The sequence below is a fragment of the Amblyomma mixtum genome, chromosome 3, assembly GCF_055824585.1.
Source record: "Amblyomma mixtum isolate Tamu chromosome 3, ASM5582458v1, whole genome shotgun sequence".
In the NCBI taxonomy this organism is placed as follows: domain Eukaryota; kingdom Metazoa; phylum Arthropoda; class Arachnida; order Ixodida; family Ixodidae; genus Amblyomma; species Amblyomma mixtum.
Window position 1 is genome coordinate 29,715,599 of NC_143014.1, and position 19,481 is coordinate 29,735,079.

Sequence of the window (19,481 nt, forward strand, 5' to 3'; positions counted from 1 at the left end):
ACGCGTAATTCGGAAGTCGTGGGCTCGGTTCCCACCGGCGGCATGTGGTTATTATTCTTCTGCTTTTCTAATCAATCATATTTAAGCGATAAAATATTCACTAATATATATTGACCAACATCGCAAATTAAAAAAATCCGCTATGCTCCTTGGTTTCTGTGCCTTCTTATTGACCAACATCGCAAATTAAAAAAATCCGCTATGCGCCAGAAAGGCGACGCACATCAGCCAGGAGCAGCAGCGCCCGCTTGGCAGCATTACCGCGAGCCACGGACGTTTTCTGGAAAGGCTGGCGAAGATGTGGATAAATGGCTCACCAATTACCAGCGAGTGAGCAAATATAACCGCTGGGACGCCACCGTTAAGCTGGCCAGTGCTGCATTCTTTCTGGATGGTACCGCGGTAACATGGTTTGAAAACCATGAAGCGTCCTTAACGAGTTGGAACCGCTTCGTTATAGCGATCCGCAGCTGCTTCGGGGATATCGTTGCAAAAAGGAAACGTGCTGGGCAGTTGTTGCTCCAGAGAGAGTAAGTGCTTGGTGAGACATGCACGGCATGCATAGATGAGGTACTGAAGCTTTGCAAAGTGGTCAATTCACGGATGCCCGAAGAATACCGCGTTGACTATCTACCAAAAGGCATCGCAGATGACGTCTACAGTTTCCTTATCAGTGAAGACAACTTGCACTCTGCCATGGACATCATCAAGCATTGCCGCAGATTTGAAACGCTTAAGCTCCGTCGCATTACTCTGAAGCTCTGCCGATTGCCTAACGCCACCACCATCGCTAGCGTGGATTTCCACGAGCCTGTGAATGTTGTGAATCTTCCTGACGTCATTCGCCAAATCGTCCGTGACGAATTCTCCCGGCATCAAGATCTTGGGCGCCGCATGAAGTTCGTACGAGAACTGTTCTCTGCAGGCAGCTCCGGCCCAGCGCTCCTCTCCTTGGAGTTTCTCAAGTCATGCCCCTATCTGAACCTCGCACAGATTACAAAGACGCTGCTCGGATCACCCGTTCCTACCCCAGTGCGCCTGCTTGTCCGCAATGCCACCAGCGGCAGCAGTACGACGGCCGCTTCGACACTGGCTATGAGGAGTGCTATTCCGAGTGTGCTCGCGACCCACCAAAAATTTGCTACCGATGTGGTCTGATCGGTCACATATCCCGATTTTGCCTTCGCCGGGGACAGATTTCCCGCTACCAGCGCCAATGGTCGAACCCTCGCCCGAGTTTCTGTTCGTGACCTTATCTTTACTTCTTCCGCCGGAACGCTTGCATCCTGTGACACCTCCGATCACACCATATGAACAAGTGGGTCTTGACCTGCTAGGCCCATTTCCCCGCTCCTCCAAAGGTAACCGATGGGTCATCGTGCGCGTCGATCACCTCACCCGTTACTGTGAAACCGCCGCCTTACCTTCCGCCACCGCTGCTGATGTCTCTATTTTTTCTTCATGCTGTCATCCTCCGTCATGGACCTCCTCGCGTCGTTATCAGTGACCGCGGCCGCCAGTTTACGACAGACGTTGTGGAGGAGCTTCTGCGCCTTTGCTCTTGCCATTTCCGCCACTCGACGCCGCACCACCCTCAGACGAATGGACTCGTTGAGCGTACAAATCGGACAATCAAGAATATGCTTGCCATGTATGTGGATGTCCGAAACAAGAACTGGGACAACGTGCTTCCCTTCATTACTTGCGCTTATACCACGTTGAGGCATGAAACAACTGCCTATAGCCCGTTCTTATTTATGCCCGTCCGCCTCGAAACTCCCTCGACACCATCTTACCTTTCTCTCTCGACACTGAGCCTTCTATTGCAAGTATACCCTCTGCCGCGCTGAAGAAGCTCGTAGGCTTGCCTGGATACGCACCTTGGCTTTGCAGGACCGTTCTAAGCAGCGTTGCGACCACCGGCGCAAGGATGTCTGCTACCTACCCGGTGACGTTGTATAGTTGTGGACGCCTCTCCGCAAGCGTGGTTTGTTCCAAAAGCTGCTGTACCAATGCATAGGTCCTTTCATTGTGCTAGCTCGTCTCACCGACCTAAACTACGTGGTTTCTCCCCAGTCTACGCAAGGACGCCGCTATAGGAAAACACAAGTCGTGCATGTCGCACGGATGAAACCCTTCCACTTTCGGTACCCTGATTAATTGGCCCTGAGGGTATCGTCTGCAAAGGGGGAAATGCCACGCGCTACCTATGGACGCTGAAGGAACAACGAAGTGAGGACGCGGAAGAAAAAGTGCGGCCACATTCTGGTCGATTCGCTTATGTAAATAGCCTTGTAAATAGAACCTGTATCAATATATATATATATATATATATATATATATATATATATATATATATATATATATATATATATATATATATATATATATATATATATATATATATATTGTAAGCACAACATGCGACCTTCGTCTTCATCTGTACATATCCATCATCATCGATCATCTTCTTCTTCGAAGGGTTGGTCGCCATACTTGCGGGTGCCATTAAAGCTCGCTCCATCCTGCGCTCTGTCTCCCGTCTCACAAGTGGTGGAGTGTGCTCTCGATCCCAGCGTCCTCTCCGCCGCCAGACTGCAGCTACGTTCCGGTCGCCACCTGCTCGTACCATCCGCACCGATGGATACCGTCCGCGACAACACCACTCGTACTCCCGATGGGCCCCCCGTTCTTCTTCCTCTCGATTCGAACCGTCTGGAGCCAGCAATGATGGGCCAACCCGGTTCTTCCCAATCTTCTGGACACCCCACTTGGACCATCACTACACTCCAGCGCGAGCCTCCCATTTTTGCTGGTCTTCGTGGGGACGATGTCGAGGACTGGCTCGACCAATATAACCAGGTCAGTGCCTATAATCGTTGGGACTCAGCGATGAAACTTGTAAACGTGTCGTTCTACCTCACTGCCGTGGCCAAGACTTGGTTCGTCAACCACAAAGATGCCATCCCGGACTGGGCTCACTTCTCGGTACAGATACGACAAATCTTTGGCACATCTGGTGCAAGCCCCGCTGTCTACAAAAAAAAGCTAGATACGCGCGTTCAGCTACCCGGTGAGTCCTACACATCCTACATTGAAGACGTGCTTGCCCTGTGTCGACGTGTCAACAGCGATATGTCAGAGAACGATCGGGTACGTCATCTTCTAAAAGGGCTTGGGTCATTTGCCTTCAACACGCTTGCTGCTCAGAATCCAACGTCAGTCCAAGACATCCGAACAACTTGCCATCGTCTTGACGACCTTCAGTCGCTTCGATTAAAAGACACCTGGGACACCCCACTTTCTCCCGACGTGGACTTACGCTCCCTCATTCGCTCCATTATCCGGGAGGAACTGCACGGCTCCACCTTACCGCCAGTCGATTCCCACCCGCCTCCAGCCCCGTCGTCATCGCCTTTGCGTGATCTCATCAAAGACGAGCTCGCTTCGGTCACTCGTCCCTTGGCTGCGGAACCACCTGTACCGCGTTTTGTGCCTACCTATGCCCAGGTTGCTGCGACGCCTCCTGCTGCTGTTTACCCGTCGCATCCACAGCCCGTCCAGCAAACTCCGGTCTCTGTGTCCCCGAGCCCCGCTATGTGTCCTGTTTGGAGTCCGCCTGCACGTCGGCCGGTGTGTCACTACTGCGGAATTCGCGGGCATGTTGCCCGTGTGTGCCGTCGGCGTCAGCGCGACGAGCGCGAGTGGTACCCAGACTTTCGCAACGGAGCTACGTACTCGTCACCTGCTTACCGTCCAGCGTTTGCCTCCAGTCCTCCTCGTCGCCCATCGTACGGGGACTTCTCCCAAGACGCTCCGCACTCGTCGTACGCTTACCGCCCACCGTTTGCTGACCATACCAATTATCGTCCCTCCTATCCCTCTACCTCTCCGGACCGCTCCTCGACCAACCCTTCGAAGAAGAACATGATCGATGATGATGGATATGTACAGATGAAGACGAAGGTCGCATGTTGTGCTTTGAGCGATGATGATGGATATGTACAGATGAAGACGAAGGTCGCATGTTGTGCTTACAATATATATAGGTTTGGTTTATGGGGTTTAACGTCCCAAAGCGACTAAGGCTATGAGAGACGCCGTAGTGGAGGGCTCCGGAAATTTCGACCACCTGGGGTTCTTTAACGTGCACTGACATCGCACAGTACACGGGCCTCTAGAATTTCTCCTCCAAAGAAATTCAACCGCCGCAGCCGGGATCGAACCCGCGTCTTTCGGGTCAGCAGCCGAGCACCATAACCACTGTGCCACCGCGCCGATATATATATATATATATATATATATATATATATATATATATATATATATATATATATATATAGGGAAGGGGAATGAGGGGCTCGTTTTAAATATGAGAGAAGCCAACAGCCACAGAAACCAAGGAGCACAGGGGATTTAATTTTTTTTGTGGTGTTGATCAATTTATAATATTACTGAATATATTGTCGCTTAAAGCTAATTGATTAGAAAAGCAGAAGAAAAAACAACCACATGCCGCCGGTGGGATCCGAACCCACGACCTCGGAGGTCGTGGGTTCGCGGAGGTTTCTCCAATTAGCCAGGACGGAAGTGGCTCGCGCTTTCCTCCCCATCCCAAACGACTCAGACTATATAAGGGACGCCGTGGTGAAAGGCTCTGGATAATTTCGACCACCTATCTTCAATATGCACAAGGACTCTGCGCATTTCTCCTCCACTGAAATGCGGCCGCCGCGGCCGGGACCAAACCCGCGTCTTTCGGGTCAGCAGCCGAGCACCATCTGAGCCACCGCGGCGGCGTATCGGGTATCGGTATTGAAGACATTTTTTTCAAGTATCGTGTCCAACCCTGTCCACCGTTACCCCGAAGCTCAGTTTTAGGGAAAACGCATTGGCGCGCTCATTTCTGGAGGTGCCCTAGTGACAGCGCCAGGCACTGGCCCCATGTGATGGGCCTAACGGAATGTTGGAGGTAGAGTAGTGTGGAGTATTCGAGCGGAGGAATGTGGGAGTGTCCAGATGTCTGTATGCTGTTTGAGTATGTGCAAATTACGGTGTGCTGAAGTCTGTATAGTAAACTGATGTGTGCGATGGCGAGCGTGTATGCGGCCTCGGCGATGCCGGTGGAGTAGATGGTGGTGACGTGCAGGTGAGTGGGATGATGTGAGGAATCCGTGTAAAGGATGTTCTGGCGGTCGCGGTAGTATTTAGAGATATATGTGGCCCGAGCCTGAGCTTCACGGCGCCCTTTGTAGTGTTCTGGGTCCATATTATTTCGAGAGCGAGGTTCGAGTTGTAGGATGTGTGTTTACGGGTAGGCTTGATTGTGCGCTTAGGTGTCAAGTGCACTGTACCCGAGTGAGTAGAGGAGATGCGTGTGAAGTGCCTGTAGGTGTTGCGCGAAATCTACGTTGTTGGTTGGAGAGGTGTGATTTCCGTGACATTTTTTTTTGTACAGTTGGTGGAGCCGGATGGTGCTGGTGTGGCAGGGTAGGTGGAGAGTCGCTTTGATGCTTAAGCATTGCATGGTATACGTTTGGTGAGTTGGCTTCTGGTGAGATGGTGTAAGCCAGGGGTTCTCAAACTTTTTTGCTTGGAGGAACCCCAGAAGCCTTCAATAAGTTCCAGGGAACCCCCCCCCCCCCCCCCCGCTTTCACTTACCAGCAATGTTGTCAAGTGCATTTTTGCAAAGAGAGAGTTGCAAAAGTTAAATGTTTATTGCACAGATTAATACAAATACTAATGTGATGGGTGGTACTGCTTTCCTTTTGAGAGCAAGTCAAAGCGTGGCTCAGTAGCACTCAGAGCCAGTCTCATATCAGCTGCCGGGTCAGGGCCGGTGAGGATTCTCGCGGAACACAAGAAGACAGCCCGCGGAACCCCTGCGTTCCGCGGAACCCAGTTTGAGAACCCCTGGTGTAAGCTAAAGAGGAGGTAGGCTAGTCGGCTCACGATGAGGGTGTCTACGAGTATCGAAATCTCTTTTTTTTTGAGGCCATGATTGCGGCTAGCGATGCGGCGTATGAGATGTCCGATTTGGTCGACCTTGCTCTGCAGTAGGTGTATGGTGTGTGTGGCTCTTGTGTCCTACTGGATGTAGAGGTTCAGCTGTCGGAATAGTGGTACTGCGGGTATTAGGGTGTTGTCGATGAGAACGGTGATTGTTGGTGCGCACCGGGCGAGTTTGATGACAAGGAATTCGGATTTCTGAAGAGCACACGCGAGACCTACGGCCTGTGTGGATGTATGGCGTCCGTAGCGAGTTAATGGTCGTGTTGAACGCGTCCGGGGGGAACCCGGGGTAGCTCAGTGTAACGCCATCCGCGTATGTGGCGTGTTGGATATCTGGTGCGTTTTCGAGCCTAGGGGTGAGGGCGATGTTAAAGAGTAGGGGTAAGAGGACTGAGCCCTGTGGGGTAAGTGTCCGTGGGGCCGCAGTTTCTCTTGTACGTAGAAGATGCCACCCCGCAAGCAAAACGATGACAGCGGATGACAGCCCGCGCGTGAAGAGACGGGGCGGCCGACGAGGCGCGGTCTTCGAGGCACTCTATGAGGGGCCATAGCTTGGGGTCGCATCCGTTGTTGAGCGAGGACGAACGTGGTTAGAGCGCCAAGAAAAGATGGATCATCGTTTATGTCAGCTGAGGTGCACGGTATAGGAGCACGGGACAGGCAGTCAGCATCGCTCCATGTGTTTCTTGCCAAACTTATAAACAAAGACGACGTCGAATTCTTGCAACCGGAGGCTCCAACGAGCTAGCCTCCCCGAAGGGCCTTTAAGGCTCGCGAGCCAACGAAGTGAGTGGTGATCACTCACGTCCCGGAACGAGCGACCATAGTAGGGGCGAAATTTCGTTGCCCACACGACAGCAAGGCACTCCTTTTCCGTGGTAGAATAATTCGCCTCAGATCGCTACAAACTGCGGCTTGCATAAATAATCACGCGCTCAACACCATCTTGCCACTGAACGAGGACAGCACCGAGGCCGGCCGATGTTGCTGGCATCGGTGTGCAGTATCGTGTCCGCCTCCTCGTCAAAGTGGCCAAAGATGGGCGCAGTCTGGAGGCAGTTTCTGATGTTCTCGAAGGCCTCCTGCTGTTCTTGGGCTCAAATGAAAGGTTACTCGTCCTTTGTCAAGCGAGTTAGAGGCTCGGCTATATATTCGAGAAAAGTCTTGCACAAAACGTCGGTAATAGGAGCAGAGGCCCCAAAAACGGCGCACAGCACGGTTATCAGTGGGGGGTCGAAGTCTGGGTAACATCCTCAGCGCTCACGACGTGACCCAGAAACTTCAGCTGTTAATTGGTAAGCAAAGTAGCATTTTTTCCGGTTTGAGAGAGAGGCCGGCCGGACATATGGCCTCCAGTACTGCACTCAAGCGCTTGAGGTGTTCTTCGGTAGCAGAAAAAATGACAACGTCATCAAAGCAGACGAGGCAGGACTGCCATTTCACGCCGACTAGAACGGTGTCCATCATTCTTTGAAAGGTGGCAGGAGCGGAACGCAAGCCGAAGCGTCGCACCTTGAACTCATGCAACCTGTCAGGAGTAATGAACGCGGTCTTCTCGCGGTCCCATTCATTCACCTCAATCTACCAGTACCCACTGCGGAGGTCAAGAGAGGAAAAGTAGCGGGCATGACCTAGCCGGTCGAACGAGTCATTGATTCAAGGCAACGGCCGGTAAACGTACGTTCTGGTAATCGTGTTGAGCCTTCGAAAGTTAACACGAAATCTGAGCGTCCTGTACTTCACGGCGATCAGCACAACTAGCGAACCCATGGGCTTGTAGACGGCTGCATGACGTTATCCCGGAGCATTTCGTCAACCTGCATCCGCATTGCCTCATGTTCTTTCGCCGACACACAGGCCTTTCACTGTCATCAACCATTATGCGATGTTTCGTTATTGACGTCTCCTTGACCTTAGAGGTGGTAGCATAGCAGTCATGGAAAAAGTCAAGGATTTTTTGCAGGTGTCGTTGCTGATCAGTGTTCAACACTGTTCGACTAGTGCTCCCTGGAGGGGTGACCATGAACGCTGAAACGCGCTGTGGGCGACGGACTCAATAATTGCATCGAAACAAGCGATGCTATATTTTTCGGCAAATGGCGGTATTCGGCGCTAAAGTTCGCGACTATACAGGGTGTTTCACGTAACTTGAACCAAGGATTTAAAAAAAGCGGTAAACCGCAGCCCGCTGAAACCAAGGACACATTGTTTGCCATCACGTGGCGCTCGTCAGGATATTTTTTTCATTGCGCTAATTAACTAAGATGAATTATGCAAATTTTCAAATATTCATTTCAGAGCCAAGACCGTTACGTTAGGTTGTAGTGCAGATTTATAAACAACCGATCCAGTTTATTGTAGCATCGTATCTCCAACGGGGTCCTTTTTTCTGGCATCTAAAGAGAGCCCGCGAAATATGAAAAAATACCACGTGACTACGCTCTCAACGGCCTTTCGAGCAAACGGAGCGTGCCCGCTGACCGTGGCGAAGTGAACGGCCGCCGCGCCGCTGCGGAAAGTGCTGACGCACTGTTGATATGCTCGGGGATCGGGACCAGGGTCTTCACCGCATGTGGACGAAGCAGCAGACTACGAAGGGAAGCCTTCGGGAGGAATAGCAAGCTTGAAGGTTTATTTTACATTATGTACAGTAGCAAGGAGACCAAAGTCAGAAAATGGGGTAGGATGATCTGGCACCCCACAGATTGCTGCTTAAAAGCAGTTCACATTCCCCAGGCACCCAGCTAGGGAATCTGATCTCTGGTTGAGCGTCCAATGGGCCGCTAGCGTCTTCTTAGGCTCCGCCCTCCCCACATGACCGCGTACACCGCACAGACACACACACACGGGCAAGGAGGAACTTGGCGTCTCTCCGAACTGTTGGTTTTCCGCGGGCCGACCAGGTTCAAAGGTCGTTGCTGCTGTGTGATGATCCTGATCGATGGGGACGCGAGCGCTGACCGCTCACACCGGTGACCTCTTCAGGGACAAATCAGCCGTGTCGCCCCTCCGCTTTGTCGGCTCCTCAGGGCGCACGCGGGCACTGAGTTGGCGGCGCCGTCGCCCCCGCCGTCGTCGCCACTGGGTCTCGTCCGTCGGTCCACGGGCAGTCCGGGAGAAGCGCCGCACTCAGCCTCCCCGGCGAAGGGGATTAGACGCCTTTGTGTACGCCGACGCCGTCGCCAGTAGCTGCCCCCACGCAGTGTCTCTTTCGTCTCATCCGAACAGCAGCGCTTTCGGCCGCATACCTGATGGCGCCTGACTGGCTCGCCTGTTTCCGCTGGCTGGGCCTCGAATCATTACACTGTCAAGTCCCGTTCACTTCGCCACGGTCAGCGGGCACGCTCCGTTTGGTGGTGGTAGTGGTTTATTAAAAAAATAAAATAAAAAATATAAATAAATAAAAAAGTGAAGCAAAAGAGTGTTGCCGGCCGCGGCAATTGCTATCTAATATCTTAAGCACCCGAGCTGCAGCCGGCGGAAATGAAAGGGAAAGGATAGTGAGGAGAAGTATAGAGGGGAGCGACAGCAAGAAAGGACAGGGGACAGCTTTGTACACTATTTACAAAATACAAAAGTAATCAAGTTCGCGCCGCTCGCGCGCTAATGTCCAAGCATTGTCCGAAAATAAGTGCGCGCGAGCGGCCAAAACGCCGTTGAGAGCGCTGCAATTTGGTAGCGCACGAGCGTAGTCACGTGGCATTTTTTCATATTTGGCGGGCTTTCTTTAGATGCCGGAAGAAAGGACCCCGTTGGAGATACGATGCTACAATAAACTGGATCGGTTGTTTATAAGCCTGCTCTACAACCTAACGTAACGGTCTTGACACTAAAATGAATACTTGAAAATTTGCACAATTCATCTTAATTAACTATTTAAGCGCACTGAAAAAAATATTCTGAGGAGCGCCACATGTTGGCAAACAATGTATCGTTGGTTTCAGCGGGCTGCGGTTTACCGCTTTTTTTTTAAAATCCTTAGTTCAAGTTACATGAAACACCCTGTAGAAGTTCGCTTGTTGTGCAGGTAAACGACTCTCCGAGCGACGCAGACTTCGTGGCACTGCAGTAACGACAGGCTTGCTTCTGCGATGCCGTTGGACGCCCGTGTGTTGCCGCTCTCCACCGTAACAAACAAGCTGGCACGCGATGGCAGGGTGAAGTGGCCGTCTGATACACGAAAAACTATGCCTTTCCGCGGCTCACTGTTGTCGGCTATGGTGCACAGGGTGGAGAATGTCATCACGAGTTCGCGAAAGTCGATGATAGCACCGTTTCCCCGAAGAAAATCGAGGCCGAAGATTACTTGCAGCCCTGAGCCCACAGAAAAAAAAAAAAAAAAAAACATCACAAGAACCCTCTATGCACCCCTCTTCTTGGCCGATCCCCCTGTGTGGGTATGCGCCATTCTAGAAGGTGAACAACAACAACTCAGCGAAGCAGCAAGTGAAGATCATACTGCGAATCTCTATCCTAGCGGTGCAGCGGCATCACCACATGACCGCCAGCAGTCCGTATTTGTGTTTCGTGCAAGGGTGCCAGGACTTTACTCAAGAGAGTAGCAAGACCACGACTCATAACAGAGGAATCGGCGCCGGTATCATATGAGTGCAGTCACACGGTGGTTGTTAACGACAACTAGCAGTACGGCGGAAACGAGCTCACTTTCTGGAACGTGCGTCGCGGAAGCTGTCGGACTCGAGGGTCATAGTGTTCGTCAAAATGGGGCAGCGAGCAGAGGCTGTTCTAGGAGTGGGAAACTGGTCAGAGTGAGGTGTGGAAGGTCGGGCTGAAGGATCAAGTCAGCAAGCGGAGGTTGTTCGAAATGTGCAGCGACGGCGGCCCTACCCCCAGAGGTCGCCATCCTCAGTTTTCCAGGCGCGGAAGAGGACTGGCAGAGGGACGACTGGCGACCTGGACTGGCGTTGTGGTGAGGGCGCATGGGGGACGTTGGCCGTCCGACACTGGTCGATGCCACGGGGTCATTCACCGTACCGTGCCCGGGGTGCGTGTGGTGAAAACCCTCGCGGGCCCATCCGACGATACGGGCAGTGGCGCAGTATGTGGCCGGCTCCACCGCGATGGATGCACAGGGGCCGGTTGTTCGACGTGCGCCATACGTGCGCTTTCGTGACGGGTGGTCGTGCGTCGGGAGAGCAGGCGAAGTCGGGAATCATTGATACGGCGCGAGAGGAGCATGACAGCAGAACACCGGTGGACTTTTCGGTTTAAATAAAAAAAAGAACGATAAAAGTACACCGAACTCAATTTTCGAAATTCGGTTTTAACCGAAAAAGGTCAGTATTCTTGGTATGTAAGGTGTTGCCAGCTGGCTGTTGAATGCGAGTTCCACTGAGTCGAAGTTGAAAATTAACGAAGTATGGAAGGCAGGGCAATAAGGCAGCTAAGCACTGTTTCTTCACTACCATCACCTGCTTAGAGCGGATAGTCGGTTAAGTACGCGTGTAGGACACTGACACGAAACGAGCATGGGCACCACGAAAAAGTAGTTCTGGCTACCGCGAAGACTAAGCGGCAGTTCCAACGCTGCCATCCAGAGCCGTATAAGGGAATATACGGCTCTGATCAGCGTTAATAACTAGTGACCCTGGCTCTGCTGTCATCAGCACGCAGACCACGTGATGCCCCGTCCTCACGCTCAACAACCTACGGAAAACATGTCAACTTGGTTCTTAGAAGTAAACTTCCACTTCCGTTTTTGCCTGCCGGCTATCTCATTTAACTTGGGTTCCTCTTTTAATGACGACAGCAATATTTCACAGCTTGCAGAGTGTCTGATTTACGCTGACGACACAATATTCACGTCTCATGAACTAATGAACTAGCATGTGAATCAGTCGCACAACTGAACCAAGACCTAAAAAAATGCAAACGAGTGGTGTCGTGTTAACAGATTGCTTATCAATACATCCAAAACTAAATTTATGATCTTTAGTTCACCAACCAAACACCGCTGTATTGCTCCTCCTTTACGTCTCGATTCTCATCCCATAATGCTCACAGACCGTTGCACATTTTTGGGTATCAAACTCGACCAATTTTTAAAATTCAACTTCCATATCCAATCTCTGAAAAAGAAATCGGCCTTCGGCATCAGAGTGCTTTTGAAAGCCCGCCATTATTTTCAACAATTCACACTTATCGTGCTTTACTATTCTTTTATTCACAGCCATATCAATCACTGCATTGCTACAGGGGACTTGCGTATCATTCCCACCTATCGCACATTCAGTGCCGACAGAAACGAGCGATTAGAATAGCACATAGTGCATACAACGTTCACACGGCCCCACTCCATCGCTCCCTAAACAACATGCCGATAAAGGAGCTAATAGCATCGGCATAAAAGCGTACCCATTCGTGAACGAGCCCAGTCTTCTCTACGTTATATCAAGAGAACATCTAAGCAACCCAAACATCACTCGATTTTCCAGCGCAAATAACCTTTTACTTTCAAACATTCGTACCAATTGTGGCAAACTATTAGTTTCATGCCGCCGTGGTGGCTCAGTGGCTATGGTGCTCGGCTGCTGGCCCGAAAGACGCGGGTTCGATCCCGGCCGCGGCGGTTGAATTTCTTTGGAGGAGAAATTCGAGGCCCGTGTACTGTGCGATGTCAGTGCACGTTAAAGAACCCCAGGTGGTCGAAATTTCCGGAGCCCTCCACTACGGCGTCTCTCATAGCCTGAGTCGCTTTGGGACGTTAAACCCCATAAACAAAACCTATTAGTTTCACCATGATTAAAATATGAAACGAACTGCCTTTCTGTATCAAATCATCGCGCTCTTCATCAACTTTCAGAAAATCTTTCAGGCAATACATTTTCAATCAATATATCACTGTTATAGTATTGTATAATGCGCATTAATGCAAATTTTTGCGCATAGCCCTCCTGCTGAAACTTCTCCCGTTCTCTCCTTTAATCATGTATTTTTTTTTTAACCGTGTCTTCAGTATTTGCCTTCTTTAGTTTACCGAACGCAGTTATTTGTTCCGATACTTGTGCCCTTTCCTTACACGTTATTTTCCTTGCTGAAATTTTGAGTTAGAGTTATTTTGTATACTTTGTTACCGACAAATGATTTTGCTCGTTGTCCAACTGCCTCTATTTTACTTTTCCTATGCGTTCGTGATAAGAGGTCCCAATACAGTATTGACTTTGGGACCTTTTTGTGTATAATATTGCTGCATTCTTTGTACAACCATAAATTATAATAAACTTTAACTTCAAAAAATCAACGAGTCGCCCGCCAAGCCGGTGCCCAAACTGCAGCCCCAATGCGAAGCTTCAAGGCTTCCGGATTTTCTAAATAACAACGCTGTCCCACTGATGTTTATCATTAACGGCAGTAGTCTGGTGCACTTCGATAAACACACATTTCTATTGAAGTACACTGACTGGCTTCCTTCTCAGATTCCTTCTTATCCTTAGTGCTGTAAGCTTTGACAGCATTTTCCCGGATATCACTACATCGATCAATTGGCTCCTGGAGCGACTATAAAGGTGGGTACGGAATTTTTTTTTTCCCCATAGGGGGTATACTGCATGTGCAGACAGCTCCAAACTAAAACTCTCCCTGATACCACTGTCCTAAGCCCTGCGAACGCGGATAGATTTAAACCGGAGTGCAGCAAATGCGACGGCAAAACCAGCGTAGGCCCCATAATCTGGGATTGTGCGACAGATCCTCCACCAATATAGCCAGAGGTTAGTGCACCCGGACCTGTGGGAGACCTTGCTGCTCAACTGCTACCTATAAACCCAAGTCGTGACGAGAGCCCAAGAGGTAGCCGCCAGTCTACATTGACGGCCACCTAGCAAGACCAGCTAACCCACTTGCAACTCTAGCCGATAATAAAAGTTTTCCGATAAAAAAAATATCAGCCCTTTGATAGGGTCAAGCACCAGCCCTATTCAAATGTCTTCATTGAACGGATGCCTATGGCCCAATATGGTTGCATGCTGCCGATTTTCACGCCGCAAGGGCAGCTTGGACAAGAGCGCTGCACAGGCTGCACGAGGTGGAGTCAAATACCCACTGTCCCAAGTATTGTAGCGAGAGCTACAGTACACGCAAGTCTCGCAGTTTCACCGTGGCCGCACCATGACCTGAAGCCGTTGCCTAGCAGGCGGCCGCCGCTCGCCGCGCCATCAGGCGTGGCGTCACAGGAGGAGCCGGTGCCGCGGCGTGCCGGCGAAACCGAGTTGCAACAGTTGTGCGCATGCGCCGTAGGAGGAGGGGGTTGGTGCAGCGTCGGTAGATATGGACAGTGAGTCGAAGAGACTGAAAGAAGCCAGGCTTCAACTACAAGACCAAGAACCGGAAATAAAAAAAAAAGCGACACATTTTGCTGCATAACAAATGTCCCGTCTTTAATGTAGCCGCAGTTAGACGCAACGGGGGGATAACCAAAGCTAAACATTGGACGCAGCCGGAGAGAAACAAAGCTAAACGACAAGGTGTAATCAAGTTTACTCTTGCTACGCATATCCTGGCCTAGCTGAGCTAAGCCACTGCCATTTTCTTTCACTCCAGAGGAGCCGGGCAATACAACTCCGGGGAACATTCACTGGAAAACTGGCTGGCATTCAGCACTGGGGATCAAACTCCGACGCGGATGTTCAATTCCGGGTGTTTCACCTATAAAATGCTCTGTAGTTTTCTTTTAAAATAGCGAGTTAGGGAGCGATTTTTTTTTCGATCCGGCAGTCATCGGTGTGGCGCATCAGAATACAGACGTGCTAGCGAGTGGGCTGTTTACAACGAATATCGAATAAACTTTTTAACGATTACTGTTAATCTTCTTTTTATTGAGAGGCGTAAGTAACGTATATACGTTTTTAAGGTTTCGAAAACGCAGTTACCCCCGCCGCTGTACACCAAAAATTTTTGCCTGAATTGTGCCAAAATACACGCCCTTTCGAAAATCTGAACTAAAATTTGTTGGGCCACAGCGCCGAGGGTAACTGAATTTTCGAAATTCTAAAAACTGATATGAAAATTAGTTACGGTGGGCTACACACCTCTCAATAAATAAGGAGACTAACAGTAATAGTTAAAAAAGTCACCTATTCAATATACTAGTCTACCAGCCACCTAGTTTGAGCTCTATTATGATGCGCTATACCACGGACAATGCTGTGCAAAAAAAAAAGCTCTTGAAACTGAAAAAGTGCTTTTTTCGGCTCTTGTACTGAAAAAGCGCTTTTTTTTTGGCATAGCTTTTAACTAAAAAAGCATATTTTAAAAAATTGCGGAACATCTTAGGCGGAACACCCGGTACAGCTGCACGCGTCGCACAGGAAGCTCCATGACGAGCCACAATTACCGAGCAAGAGTGCACTGGCGGCCAGATATAGAAAACAGTGCTTGACAGGCATAGAGCATACAAGAAGAAAAAAAAACTCATCCCAAAGTGTTTGGTCTGGTTTATGGGGTTTAACGTCCCAAAGCGACTAAGGCTATGAGAGACGCCGTAGTGGAGGGCTCCGGAAATCTCGACCACCTGGGGTTCTTTAACGTGCGCTGACATCGCACCGTACACGGGCCTCTAGAATTTCTCCTCCAAAGAAATTCAACCGCCACGGCCAGGATCGAACCCGCATCTTTCGGGTCAGCAGCCGAGCACCATAACCACTGAGTCACCGCGGCGGCTTCATCGCAAAGTGTCAAGCGCTGCTAGTTTGCTATCCAGATATCGCTTTTCAAGACGCAACCTCATGCTATTCTCTCAGTGACCTAGCGAGGAACGAGGCGCCAATGTTTTCAGGTATGACTGAAAGTAGCGGCCAGATTATACTCAAGGTTAATTACTTCTCTCGTTACAAACTTTTCCTCAAATGTCAGTAGCGCAGTTGCGCCTCCTACACCGCGCGACGGCGTCAAACCGACCATGAGGTATGCTGCGCCATGTATCGAGTCACCGTAAAAAATGTGCGCATGCACGCATGTAACGACGCCCACTCACTGTGGCATATGCTCTACTCACAGCTCCTTCGTCACGCATATACCGTTAAAACCGCGCGTTCAACTAACACGCGGAGATACTCCGCGCATGCGGCTCGGGGGCAGCGTTAGGCGAAGCGTGGCACCAAGCAGCTCACTTTATTGCGCAGGGTCGGCAGAGCAAAGTCCAATGTACTAGTTGCCGCCGCCACCGTCGCCATCGTGCTCTTGCGCAGGGCTTTTGGGCGCAGGCTCCGAGGGCGGCGCTTCGGACACGGTGGTCTTGGAAGCCTGCCGCGTGGGTGAAATGGCCGCCTTATCGGGAGACGTTGCCTTGGAGCTCTTGGAGTGCGTGGAGGGCACCGACGGCCTCTTGGGCGACGCCGCAGCTGGCGACTTCCCGGCATCAGCAGGCGGTGCGGCGGAAGCGGCAGCTACCGACGGGGTCACTTCGGCGGGAGCAGGCTCAGGAGGTTTCTTGAACTCCGGCGCGGCTCCGCCACGGAAGGCGGCCTCGATTTCCTCTAGCGTCTTTCCCTTGGTCTCGGGAAGCGTGAGCACTACCACAAAGAAGGAGACAATCATGACGGCGCAGAAGAACCAGTACGTGCCGTAAGGCTTAAGAATGTCCAGCATGTCGTTGAAGGTCTTGGTGACGATGAAGGCCATAGTCCAGTTGAAACTGGTGCAGATTCCCGTGGCGAAGCCACGCACGCGCAACGGCAGCAGCTCGCCCATCATGAGCCACGGGATGGGGCCCATGCCGCAGGAGAAGCCGATGATGAACAACGACAAGCACACTAGGGGCAGCCAGCCGATGGTCTCGACGGCCTCGTCGCCCTTGGTCGACTTCACGTAGTGGTAGCCGCCCAGCACGCCCAGGCTGAGCGCCAGCAGAGCGGCAGACGTGAGCAACAGCACCCGTCGGCCACCCTTGTCCATCACCATGGTGGCACCCAGCGTGGCGACCACCTGCACCACGCCGATGATCACCATGCAGTCCTCGGGCGGGATGGTGGTGCCGGCCGACTGGAAGATGGACACCGCGTAGAACATGACCGCGTTTATGCCCGACAGCTGTTGGGCGAACATGAGGAACAGGCTGATGAGAACGGGCTTGTAGATGAAAGGCTGCTGCAGCTCCTTCATGTGGAAGCTCTCGGTGGGGCTCATCTTGAGGTTCATTTCGATCTGATTCCGCTCCGCCTCGTAGTCGGTGCCCGCGCCGTAGAGAAACTGCAGTGCCTTGAGCGCTTCCTCGCGCTTTCCCTTCTGCAACAGCCAGCGCGGCGATTCGGCCATGAAGATCATAAGCACGGCCATACCAGCTGGCACAGTCAGGCAGAGGATGGCCAGTGAGCTCCACCCGAGGAACTTGCCAAAGAAGAACACGGCCAGGATGCCGATGGTGACGGACAGCTGTATGCCGGTACCAAGTGTGCCACGCACCTGTGGCCGGCTGATTTCGGATACGTACACGGGCACGGCGAGAGACACGAGCCCCGTGAAGAAGCCCGTGATGACACGGCCCAGACAAAGCACGATCACGCTGCCCGCGGTGGCGATAAGCACCCAGCCGGTGATGAACCCTAGCGAGGAGAATATAATGGACAACTTGCGGCCGAGGCTATCCACCAAGAATCCGGCCACCAGACCTCCCGTGAGCGCGCCCAGCGTCATGAGCGAGCCAAACCAGGTCTCCTCGCTTTCGGTGATTTCCAGACCGCCTTGGCTCATGTTGTTCTTGAGGCTGGGTATGGCAGGCGACGAGTACCCCAGGTTGGTGCCCATGGCCACCGAGCCGAGCCATGCTGACGCGGCCGCCACGTAGAAGAGCTCGAAGCCCTTGGGCCCGTCCTCCTTTTTGTCGGCCATGGGGCGCTAGGGGCCTCGGCGCGAATATCGCATCCTCGAGCAAGGCTGCTCGCGCTCCGTGGCCTCTCGCGAGGATATGCCCGGTCGCCAGGGTGCGCCATTTCACAAGCGCGAGCAAGCAGACTTCGGTGGCTGCGAAACTGCCTTCGATCATCATCATTACTTACCTTGGAAGTGGCGCGCACCGGAAGAACTGCATTATTTAGATTGCAAACGGGAAATGGACAGGACATGCGTCCGAGCTTGAGAAAGCGAACTGCCACCGCTTTCAATTTGGGCGATCAATCACGGGGTGGGCCGACGCGTACGGTTGGGGCATGTACGTACAAACGAAAAAGCGTAATAGGACTATTTTGCCTGACAGGGATCACATACCACACGTCGAATGAAAAAGAAGAGCAACCACGACATACACTAACTTTCTTCCAGACTGCACTTAGCCATCTCTTTGGTGTTTAATTGGAATACTTACTCTTTTTCGCCGGGAGTCAGCATCAAACCACGGCCAATGCACCGTCGACGTGGGTAGTGCGGTTTTCAAATTTCCGTTCGCACCACCGTAAACAAACTTCGAGCCCACTGCGCGCGTTACCGGAGCTGGCGTCGGGCCGCGCTGACACTTGGCGTTCTGCTGAACGGAAGAACTGTCCTTCACAACCTCTGGAGCTTGGTAGCGCTGGGAGCGCGATAGACGAAATTTTACATAGCTTGACGCCAACTTCAGTTAAGACTCAGTTAAGACTCCTCAGGTTCTGACAAAAACTACATTTAACATCGTGACTGGACAGCGCGAAGTAGGACACAGACGAAGGCGGTTCTGCTCAGTCCCGATGCAAGACAAACTTGCTTGCAGGACTGTTTTCAGCGTACTGTCGTGAGCAACTTTTTGCACAAAATTGCGAATTTCCTGGTTATTTCTCCAATAAATTTGAGAATGACTTTTGGACATTATACACCAAGTTAGAAAACAGAAACAACTTGCTTGTCACAAATAATTACGGAGTAATAAATAAATTATTGCTCCAACTTTGTTCCCTATCATATTGCTCATGACTGAACAGCCCTCGTCAAATAGAGGCCAAGGGATTTGCTTCCAAGCCGTGTTGTAGGGACCTTGTAACATTTGTGGAGGTCATAACCTACGGAGGGGGTAGAATTTCAAGAGATTCAGAACGCTGGCGATGCATAACGAACCCCACGGCGCGGCTTAGTTCACAGTCCCTGGGCTCTAAACTTCTGACAAAATGTGTACAAACGTGAGCATGCTTGTCTATAAATGATAAAAGCAGGGCCCGCAACAAAAGAACTGCGATAAGATTTCACGTCATATCCCCCCCCCCCCCCCCCAGGGCACCGCTCCGGCGCTCTAAACAAGCGTGCTGACCACCGTACGTTTATCAGGTGCATGTGTAAAGCTGCAGAACCGACAGAAAGGCATCCCCATATTACGCCTTCATTCTCAGATAATAGTGGTTTCTCACTCAGCCCAAGACGAATAAGCGCACGCTGCTTCTCTCTCGTGCGCGCGACGAGTATTTCGTCATGGAGGAAGGGAAGCTACGGAGAGGCCTTCGCCATCCGATTATAATATTCGATCCTGTACGGAGCCTGGTGACGAAGAGGC

At 51.4% G+C, this 19,481-nt stretch overlaps 1 protein-coding gene across 1 annotated transcript; it reads right to left on the bottom strand.

Moving 5' to 3' along the window:
* Positions 1 to 15,732: 15,732 nt before the first annotated feature.
* On the bottom strand, positions 15,733 to 19,151 carry LOC149349531 (solute carrier family 2, facilitated glucose transporter member 8-like). The gene has a single exon (XM_089576788.1). The coding sequence runs from the start codon at positions 17,855 to 17,857 to the stop codon at positions 16,178 to 16,180; it is 1,680 nt and encodes a 559-aa protein (XP_089432914.1). The 5' UTR covers positions 17,858 to 19,151; the 3' UTR covers positions 15,733 to 16,177.
* Positions 19,152 to 19,481: the final 330 nt, after the last annotated feature.

What these genes read in the sequence shown, in the direction of transcription:
- LOC149349531 (XM_089576788.1), bottom strand. Translation starts at nt 17,857, where the DNA reads ATGGCCGACAAAAAGGAGGACGGGCCCAAGGGCTTCGAGCTCTTCTAC.